Source organism: Vidua chalybeata, chromosome 4 (assembly GCF_026979565.1).
Source record: "Vidua chalybeata isolate OUT-0048 chromosome 4, bVidCha1 merged haplotype, whole genome shotgun sequence".
Classification (NCBI taxonomy): Eukaryota; Metazoa; Chordata; class Aves; order Passeriformes; family Viduidae; genus Vidua; species Vidua chalybeata.
In genome coordinates, this window is record NC_071533.1 from 25380369 (window position 1) to 25396206 (window position 15838).

Consider the following 15838-nt stretch of genomic DNA (forward strand, 5'->3'; position numbering starts at 1 on the left):
ACATTTCTGCCACAAAGCAGAGCTGTGTAAAGCTGGCAGAGCAGTGAGAGTGGGCTGCAGCAGACATCTGGGGCTTCTCAGTAACTCATAGAAGCCAGGTAAAGTTGAACGTAAACAAATGGTAAGAATGGATACAGGGTCTGTGTTGTACTGTAAGCACTCTTTGGTAGTGGTGAGTATGTGAAAATCTGTATTAGCTGATAAGGCACTTGAGCTGAAAGTCTTTATTTATTTCAGTGAAACATTAGGATTTAAATGAGGGAGCACAGACCTTGAAGCTAAGGCTGTTTCTTCACTCCTGTCTAATGCAGCAAAAGAGAGATATCATACCTCAGACTGGTAAGCAAGATAAGAAACCATAAATTTATTATAAAACAAAATTAATGATTCCTTTGTGTACACTGTGCCCAGAGCTAAAGAAATACAAAACAACTGCTTTCCCTTTGTCAGGGACTACAGGTAAGGTTGCCTGGGTGAAGAGGAAGTGTTTGCTTTTACTCCACCACTGTGGGCAGTTATTTCCAGAACATGTGAGTGACAATCCAAAGAACAAGGTTTCTTTATTTTTTTATATATGTGGTCATGATATTACATAATTCTCCTAGCAATTAAGTTTTTGAAAGTTAGAGGATAGATCTCAAAACTCCTAAAAGCCTGAGCTTAGAGCCTCTGTTGTATGAGTTTCTGTGGGTTTGACCTTTGGGATCTCTTTATTAAATGGCTTTCCTAGAAGGAAAGCAAACTGGAAGGGATGAAAAATACAAATTTTCTTTGATAACACTTACTTTTTCTAGTGGGGGTGATGATGCAGAGCTCTAAAGTGAAAGCAGAGAGGGAAGGAATAGTTTAGGAATGTCTCTTCTCAGCCTCTGCCCAAGATATTTTATGGTGTTTGGTGAGGGCTATTTTGCTGTTGCTGAGACAATGAGCTGGAAAGTCAGAATGTGCAGAAGATGGCTTAAATTTCAGTGAATTCTAATTTAGGTGGCAGATGCTGGATGTATGCTGTTGAAAGTGTTGTTATAGAAGCAGATAAATAATTTTAATTGTTTTCATTAAAAAATGTTTAAAATCATAAATACTATAGGTTGCAAACAAAATGATACAAAGCAAATAGTACAGTAATAGTTACACACCCACATTTATACTGTAAATCAAATATACGTAGTTATAAAGTAGAAATCCATTATTTTTAGGAAAGTTAGTAAGTATTTCCAAAGAGATGTTGCATTGCTGAGGCTATTCTAGGCTAATAGGGAAATTATTTGAATTGTTCACCAATAACATCTTGTGTACTTCTGTCATGACAGCAGATTTCTGAAATGTTTCTGAACCAAACTCATTCTTAATTCCCATGATGAGTGACAGAGTGAGTGAGAGCAATTATCCCAAAATTTAGCTGTTCTTTTATTCTCAAACTGATGTATATTTCCACAAAACATTGACAGACTGTCTTCTAAACAACCAAAGTTCAGTCTTTTGAAACTGCTTGCATGCTACTCCATTCAGCTATGTGGCTCAGCATTTGTGGCATGCAAGGAACTGCCTGTGCCTATTGTTGTTGTTCCCAGATGAAATCTCTGAAGACTTTGGCAGTCTTTGTTGAAGTCATTGGGCATTGAAAATGCTCACAACTTTATTGTGTTGACGTTAAAAGTGTTGGAATTTTCAAAGGCCTACCAACCAAATATTGCAAATGACAGTAGCTAAACCTTTTCATTTTATACAATCAGCTGTGTGACTTGGAGACCGTTCCATCCCCCAAATGTACATCTGTTGGAGCAAATGGTTACCAGAAACAACTAACAAGGATATCAAGACCATTGCTCAATAACCACAGGCATTATTTTGCAATATTTATTGTCCTCGGCAGGAGTTTTCCTGGGATCAAAACCTGGCTGGTTTTATTAACGGTATTCACAGTTGTGTCACATCGATTGTTTCATGTTATTAGAGCTGAATGTTGTAAGTTGGCATTTCAGAATTGCTTGTTATAGATTTTGCAGGAGTGCATTTGCACGCTCTAGCCTCTAACAAAATGCTATGTAATTTGAATACCACCTTTATCCAGCATGAGTCCCTCTGGTATGTATCACTATCCAGGAAATGTGTCTGGATATCTTTCCTACTTAACCTGGTTGATTCTACAATACACAACCAGGTGCATTATTTTCAAAGTGCATTCTTGAGTGTTTAGGGTTAAAGCAACCCAAGAGAAGCATACAGGTAGTTGTCACTTAAACCAGTTTTGTAGAAATGATGTTTGGGGATTTTAAGATGACCTTCATGTTCTTTACCAGAACTCAGCCTACACACAGACACAAGTACAATCAGATGTTTTTACTTGCATAGCTAAGATACAAGATTGTTTTCTCAATTGATTTGCTTGTCTTTCTGTAAAGTACTATTCTTCTTAAGCAGCAAGTAAGGAAAAGAATATGGGTAACATACTTGGGGAGGAATGTGAAAAGAAATTTAATATATTTAATCTTATTATACATTTTTCTACATTAAATTCAACAGGCTGCAAATATATTTTGCTACAAAGCTTTGTGTAAGAAATATCTCTATAAGAAAATACATCTCATTAAACATTTCCTGTAAATAAATTATCCCAAATAACTGTGTTTTGCAAGAGCAAAATGGCGGGTAGGACAATAAGAAGAGCTAAAAAATGCTGGGACTCAATTTCTGAAAACCACCTGCTCATTTTCTTTCATATGTAGTGAGCACTTAAGCAATGAGGGCACTTGAGTTCCTCTTCTGAGTATGTGTTGCATCCATGTAAATAAAACTTGTAAAATTGGTTCCTGGAGTTTTTTAGTATTTTGCAGTTTCTGAGCCTTATTCCTGTTTCAGTGATATTGGAAAATGCTAGAGTAAGAAGAGTTGTTTCCAGTAGGGAAGGAGGTGTGTGAAATACTCTTCTGCTTTAGACTCTTATGAAAGATAAGGGCACTGAAAATGAGGTCTGTGTTCTAATTAGGAAGGCTGAGTCAAGTAGTGTAGCTAAGCTAAAGCTTTAAAGCTTCCCACTGGTGGAAAAATGTGTCAGGTAATGGCAATGTGGTCTTCAAAGTAAAACTACATACTGGCTTACCCATGTTGTGCAGAACTGAATAAACAGAAAAGTATCTTTTTATCTTTGTACCATAGAACATGAAAATGGGTAATTATAAATGGGTAATTACAACATAGCAGTAGGTCAATTATAGAATTAGACTTCTTTAAAGTAATATCAGTCTCTTTACCAAAGTTTATACAAAGGAATATTTGAAAATAAGTATAATTTTAAAAGTTTGAAAAGACCTGTGAGACAAGACACAGGAGAGAGGCTGTCCTTTTTTTTAACCAGTACACAAACAACGTAGGGTTGGCAGCTGTTTCCACAGTCTATATATTTCTGTCATTCCTGGCAGAACACTCCAGAGTGACAGGACATCAGTTTCAGGCTGAATACATGCTAGAGGCTGGTATGCTGTGACATCACATGATGTTTAACAAGTCATTTGTGGTCATGCCATCTTCTTACATCCTCTTCTGCAGGAGAGGAGATGCTCACAAGACTCAACTCCTCTTTCTCTGCTGTCTCGAGAACAAATCCATTATACTGCTGCAGAGTACCATAAGATGTAAAAATTTGAGTTTGTAGCAGTATGCTTGAAACACCTCAAAAAATGTTGAGGTGTTGAATATATTATATTATAACAGCAATAGAGAAACAACTTCAAAGCTCTTTGTGTTAAGCACTTCAACACTCTGCTATTTCTTTTGGAAATGTCTATAATGCAAGAATGCTTAGGCAAGTAAAGTATATTTAGGACTAATGAGGAACTGCCTGTATATAATTCTGGATTCAGCATGCACACATATTTGCTTCATCTGTTCAACCCAACGTATATTAGCAGTAAACTGAGAAAAATACAAGTAATTAAGTGCCTTACTATGACATTGAACTACATAAAGCATTTCAATTTACCCATGTATAGGAAACAAAACTCTTTTTAAATGCTTCCTCTTAGATAAACTGCTGCTCTCTTGAAATTTTGGGATGGCCAGTTTTCACTTTCATAAGGGCCTGCAAAACATAGCACTCTTGTCCTGCAGGAGTGCTTCCTTGCTGAATGTCAGCCCTGAATAACGAGGGCATGTAGACATTCACAGTAATTTTATTTCAATTTCTCACACCTGCAATGATGTGTTGACAGATGAGTCTTCCTGGCGTGCACTGCTTCCTATAGGAGTACAATGTATACAATTTCTGTAGAAAATGCTTACCACACTGTAGACCCACTGTAGCCCTAACACTGAACCCCTGAAACATCATGGGACAACACAGCAAGGTAAGTGACATTCATTTCCACTCTACTTGTTTGCATACTAGCATTTCCCACAAACTGTAGAATTATTTACAGGAAAACCACGTGGTAAGTGAACTCCAGCTACACTTGTGTTTACCACGAGCTCAAAAAGAAATGCATTTGGTGTGACTTCTACTCATACTCTGTCACTTTAGCCATTCCACTTTCATTTGCAGTCCCCTTTTTCTGCCATGCCATAATGCATTAAGCACATAAAGCCACAGTCACTTAATAATATCTTCCCAATCCTCACTCAGATCTTCTGGCACACATGAAGTCTTGATTTAGAAGAGGAGGTGGCATCTTTCCATACTTTACAAGACAAACCCTTGGCACAGTCACATCGTTGGAAAATCTCCAGTCCATGGGACCCTTTCTTGCGCTGTTTGGTGCACACCTCCCCCTGATGCAGCACAGGCTTGCAAATTTTGGTCCAGAAGTGGCGAGCACAGCAGTGTCCCTCAATACAGTCTGATGACCGTAGGCAGGGATCGCCTTCGTGTCCTAAAAAGAGCAACCAAATTATTTTATCTCATGGAAAAATGTGAAAGTACAGATTCAGTGCAGACTTATGCAAATGGAACTGAGAAAAAGGAGAGGTGATATTTCCACCTGTGGCTATTTGAAGGATGTAAACACAAGAGAAATTATTAATGAGGAAGGTTCAAGGGGGTAATTCATGAGACCTGCCATAAGAAGAGAAGAAAGGAGAAAGTAAGAAGAGAAGTAAGGAGAAATTCAGCTACAGGATTGTAAGCAGAAATAGAAGTGTTCAACTACATGGCTATTACAAGAGGAGGATGTCTGCAGTCTTGCACAACTGATAACATGATTGTCAGTCCACATCTGATACAGAGAAGAAAGCAGATGCTGTTTCAATCACAGGAACTGTCAGTTGACATTACATCACTTTCTGAGTCATGCTGTGATCTCACAATAGACATTCCCTCCCTGTGAAATTACTGCCTATTTCTGGTTTCCACTGCTGTATCTTAACAGCAATAACATGATTCATGACATGAAGGAACAGAGCAGTCCAGTCCAAATGTGATCTTACCCTTTATGTGTGACAGCTTGGATCGGGGCCTCCCCAGGTTGTGCCATCCCAAATCCTTGCTCGCATAATGACCATTCTTCTTGTTGCGTGGCCCTTCTAGAGCAGGGATGTGAGGAGTAAGGATGCTTTCAGTTACTGGTATGCAAATACCTGCAAGGAAAAGACAGCCACTCAAAGATTTGAATAAGAGGAAAAGCAGCTGAGAGGCATGCACTGACCAGGTCAGGACGATGAAAGCACTGGGGCTTGCCTCAGTGAAGCTCTGCTCTAATGACACATTCACCTCTGGCTCCTGGCACTTAGCCTCACCACAGCTCTGCTTCACTCACTGTCAGACAGTCTCTCACTTTGGCTTTATGGTCTGAGCCCCTGGAGAGCTCCTTACAGACATCTCTCTCCAGTCTCCATGGAAATGCGAACAGTATGGTTATAAATCTCCTCAGGGAGAGTAGATTCAAGATTCATTAAGTCTCCTTTGCTTTCTTAAAATATGACTTCTGTGCAGTCTTCCAATGAATCAAAGCACACTAAATGTAGAGTGATTTTAGGCAGCATTTTTGTGTTTCTCCACCACAAAATACAAGAAAATACTGGTAGTACCTCCTGAGCCCTAAACATAGAAATACTATTGAAGAAAATTAGGCAGAGTGGGACAAACTAGACAATTAAGTTTTCTTGGCTTAGAAAAAGAAGAGCTATCACCCAGGAAAAAATACTGTTGCTAGGAACACTCATAGAAACAGATGATGTCAAGAAGGCTGATGTTCTGCAGAAAAGCCCAGAGCTGGCAGCCGTACCGTTGTTGCAGCGGTTCCCGGGGCAGCACATCCCGTCCCGGTGGCAGCGCTTCTTCTTCCTCCGGCACATCATGCACGCAGACGTGGCTTGGTGAGGGCTGTGGCAGTATCGCCCAACTTCGCATTCCTTGTCATTAGTGCAAGGATAGGCCTGGTGGGGAAGAGAAAGTTTATAGTGAGGCACTCCTTTGCACAAGGAATGAATGCAGCCCATTAAAAAAAAAAAAAACAAACCAAAAAAACCCCACAATACAAAACAAGCAAACAAACAAAAAACTAAGAAAACAAACTACCACTTAAACCTCCAAAATAAAACAATAGCTGAGGTAACAATTCACTGGGCTAGGATATGCAACTAGGGGTGTTCCACTGCAGTCACACGGCAATCTTTAAGCTCACACAACTGCTGGTCATTGCTTAAAGAATAAGAGATAGAACCTGTTTGCTCATGGTTTCAACTTCCCTTATTTCAAACGTATGTGGGCACAAGAGAATTCATGTTTTTGTGGATTCACAGGCAAGAGCTCAAAACTCCACAATGAACAATCAAAACAGCCATGAAAGCCAGTAACAATACTGAAACACACCCTCCAATAGGTAACATTTCAGTTTCAACTCTGAGGAGGCATTCTTCCTTTGACAGTTGTCAAACACACTGGTTTATTATAATAAGTTCAATGTTGTCATCATGACTATCTGCATCACACTCATTCAAATGTCTGTAACTTCACCATTCATCCCTGGCCCACACCAGTGGGACTCCTTTGAAGTGAACAAACATCACTGGTCAGCATTTCACTTTGATAACCTTTCATTCACTTCTGGTCTCAGTATACTCCTTATACTTGCCACCTGCTAAACAACACCCTATGGTATGCAGCATGGAATGTATTATAGAGTACAAAATATCTTGCACATATCATCCCCTGAAAGCAGATACATGGGTATACAATTCTTCTCTATTCATCAAAGCCAGCATTACCTCACAGGAAAACAGACTTTAAAAAGAAAAAAAAGAAAAAAAGCAAAAGCACTGCATTCTCCCATCAAGACAAAGAAAACTTTATTCCTACAAAAGGAAAAGAGAGGATTCTTGAAAGAAATATAACACACACTGCCACATTCCAGGATGCTTTCTGCTGACTCTTACACAGCTACAACTATGCTATCTGTTTGAATCTAATTTTACTGCCTGTAAAATTAATTACAGATTTTTTTTTTCCATTCCTCAAAATTATTCTTGAGGAATTTGTTTAAATAAAAAAAAGATGACAATAAATTTTGTGCACTTCCTGGAAAATTATGCTTACATTTCCTCAACTAATTTTTTCCAGTATTTCAAATAAATAAAACCATTGTTTTTCAAAATTATTTTTTAATTAATTGTTCACACACCCCCCAAAAAAAGCTCAACTGACTAATTTCCAGTGTAGAATTATTACTTTTCTGTAATTATTTTTGAAATCAAGAGACATATTTTTTCTCAGAAAAGAAAAACTTCCAAATCTTTAAGAATTCACTTTGAAAGTTGTTTCTTTAGATGGAGAAACCCTTGTTTATCTATCTTCATGCGATTCTGTTGAGAATCACATAAGAAACAAGAGGTCTTCAAAGAAAACCTAACAAATTTCTCTCATGTCAGTAGTGGGAGGGGAAACGATGCCATTTCTCATGTGACTTCATGAGTTGGTTGTCAAAATTTACTTTACAGTACCAAAAGTGCTGGCTGGATATTTCCCAAGTGCTGTTGCCTTATTATTTCTGCCCTCTGAATATGTGCCTTTGAGAATTTTTCCAGGGTGCAGCTGTTTGGAGTAATCCAAACTGTGTGGAAGTCTTTTAGCCTTAAGAATGGACATTTCCTCAAGAGGATGAAATCAAAGAAGGACAGATCTTTTAAGCTAGAAGTACCAATAAGTGACAAATAGAAATACCTTTTTTGGTACTCTTAAGGCATAAGCAGATTCTACTTATTTTAGCAAAGTGGAGCGAAAGTGCTCTTTCCTTAATCCCATCACTCTTTTCCCTCATTTTTCCAAAACTAATAAATAAAACTGACTTAAAATTTATTATATAGTTACCATAAACGTAATACTTTCCTAATTTAAATTATACCTTACTAACCTATGGATGTTACAAAGCAAAAAAAAAAAAAACAATTTTATATAGAGTTGTGCATGGTTATACTGAATTTGGAAAATACTAACTCTGCTAGCTGGAGGAAATGCAAATAAAAAACAGATGGACTGGCTAAAACCTGGAGATGAAGGCATTTTAGACCCTTGTCTGTCATCAAGACCTTCATAACTGCATCTTTTTTCCAATATGGGCATGTGGCATACACCTGCAACTTGTCAGCAAGAAGCCTACTTGCAGTTTTATTTTGGTTCCTCAAATAGCTTCTTAAAAAAAAAAGAGTTCCCTGATCCTGAATGGTGCTAATGAATGCTCTTACATACCATATCTAGTGATTGTTTTACTTTTGGCTTTTAAGCTGAGTGACGTGGAAAAGATATTTTAAGATACGCATCTAATTGTCAGCTCTACTCTCTGTCCTTGACAGATGGTAAAAGTAACAAAAGACAACTTCAAAAATTGCTAGGAAAATCAAAAGAACCCAGCCTTTCTTCCCAATCTAGAGCCCATTCCTAAATAAAAATGATACTTCTGAATTACAATAAGCCAAAACTGACCTACCTAAGGCAAATGACTGCAGCGCATCAAAAAATAAGTCTGTTACATGTAGCTTAGATAATAACTAACAGGTCCACTCAAAAGACCAGCTACCAGCCAGCCATACAAGAAACCCTCTTGCAAATGCCTGCTGCCACCAACCATTTTGATCTGCCAAAATCACTATCCATTTATAGCCTGGCTATCAATCACCAGGACCTTAAAACAAAAATGCCTATACAGCCTTGTGTTTGTTTCCTAGTCACTAGATATTCATTAGAATAGACATAATTCCTGCTCTCAGCAGAGTAATTTCTATTGCTGTGTGGCATTCATTATAGAAACAGAAAAATAAAACAAAATAATATATTGTGTACTTAGCCTTGGCTAGCAGGAGGAAAATGCATCCATAATTATTCCTTTGTTGTCACTTGAGTCAATCTAGGTATACTTCTTTAAAATACAGGGTAAAGAAAACATACTTCTAAAAATGTGCATGTTAACTATTATCTATGCATAAGTCAAGGTTTCCAAAATCTCCTGCACCACAGTGCCTGGAACAGAGTCTTTACATTCAGAGAACTGTAGAGAACATTTCCTATATACAACACAAAGACACAGATCAGTCCCAGATGGAGAGGGAAGAAGCAAGCTGTAAACCAGCTCTACTTCCCCAGCAATGATAACTAATTCTATAAGGCACATCATCCCTTCACATTCTTCAGCTACACATATCATTTTCTGGTTGTAAATCTCCATCCACTAAACACAGCTTTGATATTATGGGAAACCAGATGAAACTGAGATAAAATACATAGCACTCCCTGAAGCTGCATTTAAACAATCTTATTTTTTAATCCCGCTTACAGGCAATCAAGTCACCCGTAGCATGACATGAACTAGATTTGCCTGTGATAATGAGTCACATTTTCAGAATGTGTTATCTGATTACGAGCATTGTTTACTGACATGGTTTTTCCTCAGCCATTCCAATTAGCCATTACAATCCTTGTATAAATGATACTGTTGATTACTTGTCCAAAACTGTACAGCAAAGAGATTTTCACAATGTTGGAGGATTCAGGCTAGATGTTGAAATGAGTGTTGCTTGTGCTGTGCCAAAATGTCACCTGCATCAGTCCACCAAGACTAATCTTTACCAGTCAGGTCACAACAACACAGAGATGTTAAACTTTTCTCTTGGAGAAAGAGAATATTCCTTTCCATCTGAATTTATATTCAAAATTTCATGAATGCATGATAGAAATACTCAAGGAAAATTATGCAGAAGATAGAGGACAAAAGTTGGGGATTTTTATAGTTGAACAAGTCGTTCCAAGCACTAAGATCTTCCTTTTTATATTAACTTCCCAGGAACACTGCATAAGGAACTGACTGTCTTCATTTTGTGGCTATTGTGGGTAATGTCCTTCCCATTGTTTGAGAATCATGCAGCAGTGATGTTTATGTTTACCTTTGTCTTCCCCTTTTGACAGAGAAGCTCTTAGCTCCTTTTCTCAATGCAATGTCACTTTCTTGATATTTTTGCTGGAGTCATTTGCTATCACACATATTTTATAGGCACCACAGAGTTTCACTGCAAGCTGTAACAATATTAAGTGGTGAGACTGTTGTGCTAAGAAGTCAAACAGTTTGAGTCTCTCTGTCTTGTACTATAAAACGTAATGGAGAAGCACTCCAGGGGGAGACTCAGACAGATGCTGCAATGTGCTGAAGGGTGAGAGACTGATGGCAAACATACTTTATTGAGCTTTGGGAGATAAGGTCTTGAATTTCAGCATGGCCTCCAGCAAATACTTGAAGACAATATTCCCAGCCAGTGCCTTAGTCACCAGGCTCTCATCTGCTTGTATTATGATGTCTCATTTGTTTTTATGCTGAAGTACTCCACACTGTACTAGCTAATCAAGGCAGTTAAAGGCAGGAAGAGCCACTGGCATTTTTACCTAGACTGTGTCATCACTTATCCAGCACAAGCAGTTGAGACACTGCTGGCTTCAGACCCACCTTCAACGCTGAGAGGAGCTGTGCCCAAATAGGTGTTTTGATGTAACAGATATCAGTAGTGATTCCCCCAGAAGCAATTAACTTTTTTTAAAAATACATCATAAAATCCAAGTGCAGAGTCAGTCCTGGCAGAAAATCACAGCTACTACCCCTCCCAGCAGAAGAAACAGCATGGAGGTTGTCCATTAGCCTTTCACTGCAGATGCCAAGCAGCACTCAGCAGGTCAGATGAAGTTTCACGTGCCACAGAAATGACAGTACCACTGCACTTACTGTTCTGCATACTCTGCCAGATTTGGTCCATACAATCATCCCCTGATGATAGTGGGGACTGAGTGGAAGAGGAGAAAAGCTACAAGCAGTTGTACAGCCAAAAAGTGAGAGCTGTCCAGAGCTACCAGGTCAGTCCTTCATCATCCTCTCTCACTTGGCAAAGAAGCAGTAGCTATATTGCAAAGGTGAGACAAGGGATTCAAGGAAATGGACACATACATTAACCCAGGAATGGCCTTGCTTCCTAGGTACCCACCCATATGTCAGAAAACGAATTTAGGCTCTTCCTCAGTCTTGTACATACTATCCCTATTTATTAATATCCTGTGCAAACACCTGTGCCACTAGGCTGTGCTACCACATACTACAGACACCTTCTGCTGTCAAAATCTCTTCTATATCACATCTACACAATCTTTTATATTCATGCAATGTCTGTGAGACAGGTTACCACAAATGAATTGGTACTGTAACTCAGTTTATTACTTGCTTGTTACTTAAGGAAAAAAAGTAATTTTTTCTATTTCAATTAATCATACTTCTGTAAATTTTAAAACAATGACTGTGAAGGAGGTGGAAGCTGACCTCTCTGTAGCCAGTATGCTGGCTAGATGATCAAAACTGTCCTGAACTATAGGCAAGAGGACAGAGTTCCCAACCTCCATTTGAGAGATGAACAAAAGAGCTTGTTTGCCTTTAGTCTTGGGCATATTGCTTAATATTCCAAAGCCATCAGGCACAATGAAGCAACCAACTGGCTCAATCATGGTGAGAGTCTCTCCTTACCATCCTGCTTTGGACAGGACAGAACTATCTTTCAGAGCAAGGACTTGATCCCCACAGAGCAAACATATGAAATAGCCACAGGGGTGCCATGTTTTCTTTTTCTTTTCTCTTTCTCTGAAGAATTAGTAATCCAAATTAAAAGCATGCCAATAAATTAGGAAATGCAAACATATGCTTTAACCAAGTAGCCTGCTGTCAAGACTAACTACAAAGAATGCAAGTCATTGTTTGGCTCCCCAGTTGGGCCTGATTCTGAGTTGGGTCTCAAATTTGTTTTGGCTTTTAACATATCAACATTGGTGGGACAGTTGTATGCAACATGTGGCCTGTAGAGCTAAATGAATACATCACATGTGGGATTCGTCTCACTCGCCTCTTTGGAGACAGAGTGAAGATTCTCTCAGAAGTCTGAGAGAAATCCTAACATGATCTCACAGGATACAAACCTTAGTAACAATGGAAATAATAGCTCTTTATTCAGCAGCACATGAATGTGATAAAGCAGAATGGAAGGGGTAAGAGGGGAATTCAAAGCCTTTTAATAACTAACAAACAAAGAAAACTCCCAGCTCTTTGTGGGTTGTCTTTTTCCCTACAAGGCAACTAAACTATTTACTGATAGCTTCTCAGGTGTATCCAGAAAAATCCACCTTTGACAGACTTCAGCCTAACTTTCTCCTAGCTGCTAAGCAGACATGTAGGTTAAGATGTGGATGAGAAATTACTATTATTTACTATTTTATTATTAATCCCAAACAAGAAAAGTATTTATCAGCAGCCATCTGGAGTCATGTATTTTTCCCACAGCACTGCTGATGTTGCTTTTTTCTATTCTTAGCTCAGCACAGGCACAGATGATAGTGAGGGATCTCACTGTGTGCAAGCACAAAGCCATGGTTAATTTATCCCACAGAGGAAATCATGCTGTGCTCTCAGACAGCTCCAGACATGGATCCTGTCTCAGACTGAGAAACCAGAAACTCTCAACTCTCAGTGACTGCTGTGGCACAGATCCTTTCTAAAAGAAAAACTTAACAGCAAAGAAAGAGTTTTACTTCTTTCAGTTGCCATAGCAAGTTTAATGATTCAATTTTTTCTCGACAAACCTCCTTTTTGTTAAAATATTATAACTCTGACCCATTTCTCTGCCAGACCTAAAGAGAAAAGTGCCATATTCAGCCTCTAGATTCAGTACAAGCACTTTCTTCTAGAGATAATTTATTTTTAACTCTTCTATTTAACACAACATTGCTGTTACATGAGGTCTGATTCACAGAGTGCTACATCATGGGTACATATACTGCAGCTTCCAAAGATCATTCCTTCAAACTGTGTGGATAATGGTCCCAGAAGCCTGCATTATTAAACAATATTCATTTTCAAAGGAATTCTCAATCCACTGCTAGACCACCAGGGAAAGAACATTTCTACAACCTGCAGTAGTCCAGCTCTCATGATTTGCTGGAGCCAAAGAAAACTCAGATCTTAACAACCAGAAAACAAACCTCACTGAGGTCCTTCTGAACCAACTTAGGCAAGAGTCGCAGGGGTCCTCTCATATGTTTTCCTTGTCCAAAAAATAATGCCACAGAAAACAACATCCTGTTCTTCAAGCACTAGGAAGTTGTGGAGGGAGCTGTGCTCAGGGGGAGTGTGTAGCTGCATCTGGTGGAAAGAGAGTCAAACACCTCCAAATAAACAGGGGAGCTGTGCTGCCTATTTCACACAGCACTAGTCAGTGTTAGCAGTGACTCTCCCAGTGCAGACATAAACCTCCAAGGATTTTCCTGAATATCTCACTCACATGTGACCCTATGCGTCTCTCAGCCCACCTAATGAATTTCAACAAGCATTTTAGGCCTAGACTATCTAGATCACTCCAACCTGTTATTCTACAGCTTATAAATCTCTTACAGAACTACCTACATTTTGTGTCCTACTGGGAGGAGGTAGTGTCTATTTAAAGCTGGCCTTGGCTTCAGAAGGACATATGGAAGAAGGTAATCTGAAAGACTGCAGGTGGATCAGCAAAATTTCTGGGAGGATACTATTATCTCAGTTAAACCTGCCATAATTTAGTGCATTTTACATGTGTCACAAAAGTATAAACCCAAATGTTTAACATACTTAGAATAATCCACCTTAAAATTTTATTGAATTTAATTCACCTTCAATTCCTTATTTAGATAAAACCAGAAATCAGTTACATTTTCAAGTAACTTAAAGGGCAGCACAGTATGCCCAAAATATGCACAGATATGTGCATTGTTTATCACAGAACAGCATCAAACTTGCTCCAGAATACAGCATATACATTATTGTCCCTGAAGCAGCACAGCTATGAGTTTTCCTATTCTATCCCATCTTTAAGACAAATTATCACCCTTAGGTCCATATTGGCATCACTCTGCTGAATCCTGTCTTCTCAAAGGAAGCAAACTATGTTTCCTGCCCCATGCACAGTGTACATATTAAGGTGCTCAGCTTTTCCCTGTCTACCTGGTATTATGACCATGATTATTTCATAGCAGTGTTTCCTCCTCAACATTTGAAGAGATCACAAGCCACCTACTCTGCTTGATTTTGAAGATGGCTTCCTGCACTGTAGAACTGGGACCTTACAGAAGACATGATTAAAGAAGGTACAAAAATCTGGGGAACATTCAGTTTGACCCCAAATCTTATAGGCTCTGTCTCAATGTGTCTGATTCATATTGTTTGGTGAACTACCGGCAGCAGCATCACAACAGAACATCAAAACAATGTTAGGTAATCTTTGAAGTCATCAGTGTAGTTCTAAATCAATATGACAGGAAGCCTCCAAGTCTTGATTTTATGTCATTTTCAAATGCATCACCAAAGGCTGCTCAAAGAATGAAGGTTTGTTAACATGTGCTTTGTTCTATGTTCAGTCTTTTCAGCATACTGTTCTTGCCCTTTTATCTCTGCCTTTTCCCCACTCATTTTCTGATGGTTTTTCTTTTTAGTTTTGTCTCTAATTGGCTATTTATCATCCATTTCAGCATGAGAGTCTTCTGACTTTTTGATCAACGTGTTTACTGCAATGGATGAGCAGTTGGAATCCTAAGAATACTATCCAGATTAAAACAGCTAGCAGACCCTATGGCTCCTAAAGTACCAGACATTAAACCAGAGGGAAATACTCAGATGATGTGGTTGGGTGTAGAATAACACTGCTGGAAACTGGCAGCGAGTTACTGTTTAACACCTGGGTTTGAACATCTACAGATCATGGCACACTGTCAAGGCGGAGCTTTTATTGGAAGCCATCTCTGCAAGCATGTATACAGAGCAAAAAAAAATGAGATAACAGCTTTACCTTCTGTAGTATTCCTGCTAAGTGAGTAAACTGCCTTTGCTTTCAAACATTCACAAATTCTAGAAAAACGAGGGGGAAAACCTGTCTTATAGAAGTCAGTGCAAAAAATCTCCTTTGTCTGCTACACTGCCTGGAGAGAGAATGATTTCAGGTTATAAACATTTGTGCAGCATCTACAATCCTCACCCTGGAAATTACTTTGGTATTCCTTACAGAATACACTTTGCATTGCAGAATACAAAGCATTTAAGCCACCATTTTTCAAAATGCACTTTCTCTGATTTTCATATTTAAAAGGGCAGCCCTGAAAACATGAGTTTGTGGCAGCTGGAAAGACAGCCAGATGCCATATGTCTGAGAAGGATGAACTGCAGTCTCCACCTCAGCAGACTGCTGACCACAATCTAACATCATTACTGAATGTCAGCATTATTGTCTCCTTCCCTGATGGTCATCTGTGCGGGAACACCTGGCTCACATGCCTCTTCCAACCCCCAGTTCTTTCTCTATGCATCAGAAACCA

The 15838-nt window shown here is 38.9% G+C and overlaps 1 protein-coding gene across 1 annotated transcript in view; it reads right to left on the minus strand.

Moving 5' to 3' along the window:
- Nucleotides 1–4222: 4222 nt before the first annotated feature.
- DKK2 (dickkopf WNT signaling pathway inhibitor 2) overlaps nt 4223–15838 on the minus strand; it is a 37175-nt gene continuing 25559 nt past the window's right edge. The window contains exons 2-4 of the mRNA XM_053941702.1: nt 6216–6366; nt 5419–5568; nt 4223–4865 (exon numbers count right to left, since the gene is read on the minus strand). Coding sequence (XP_053797677.1) covers nt 4615–4865; nt 5419–5568; nt 6216–6366 — 552 coding nt within the window. The 3' untranslated portion in view covers nt 4223–4614. The remainder of the gene's footprint in view (nt 4866–5418; nt 5569–6215; nt 6367–15838) is intronic.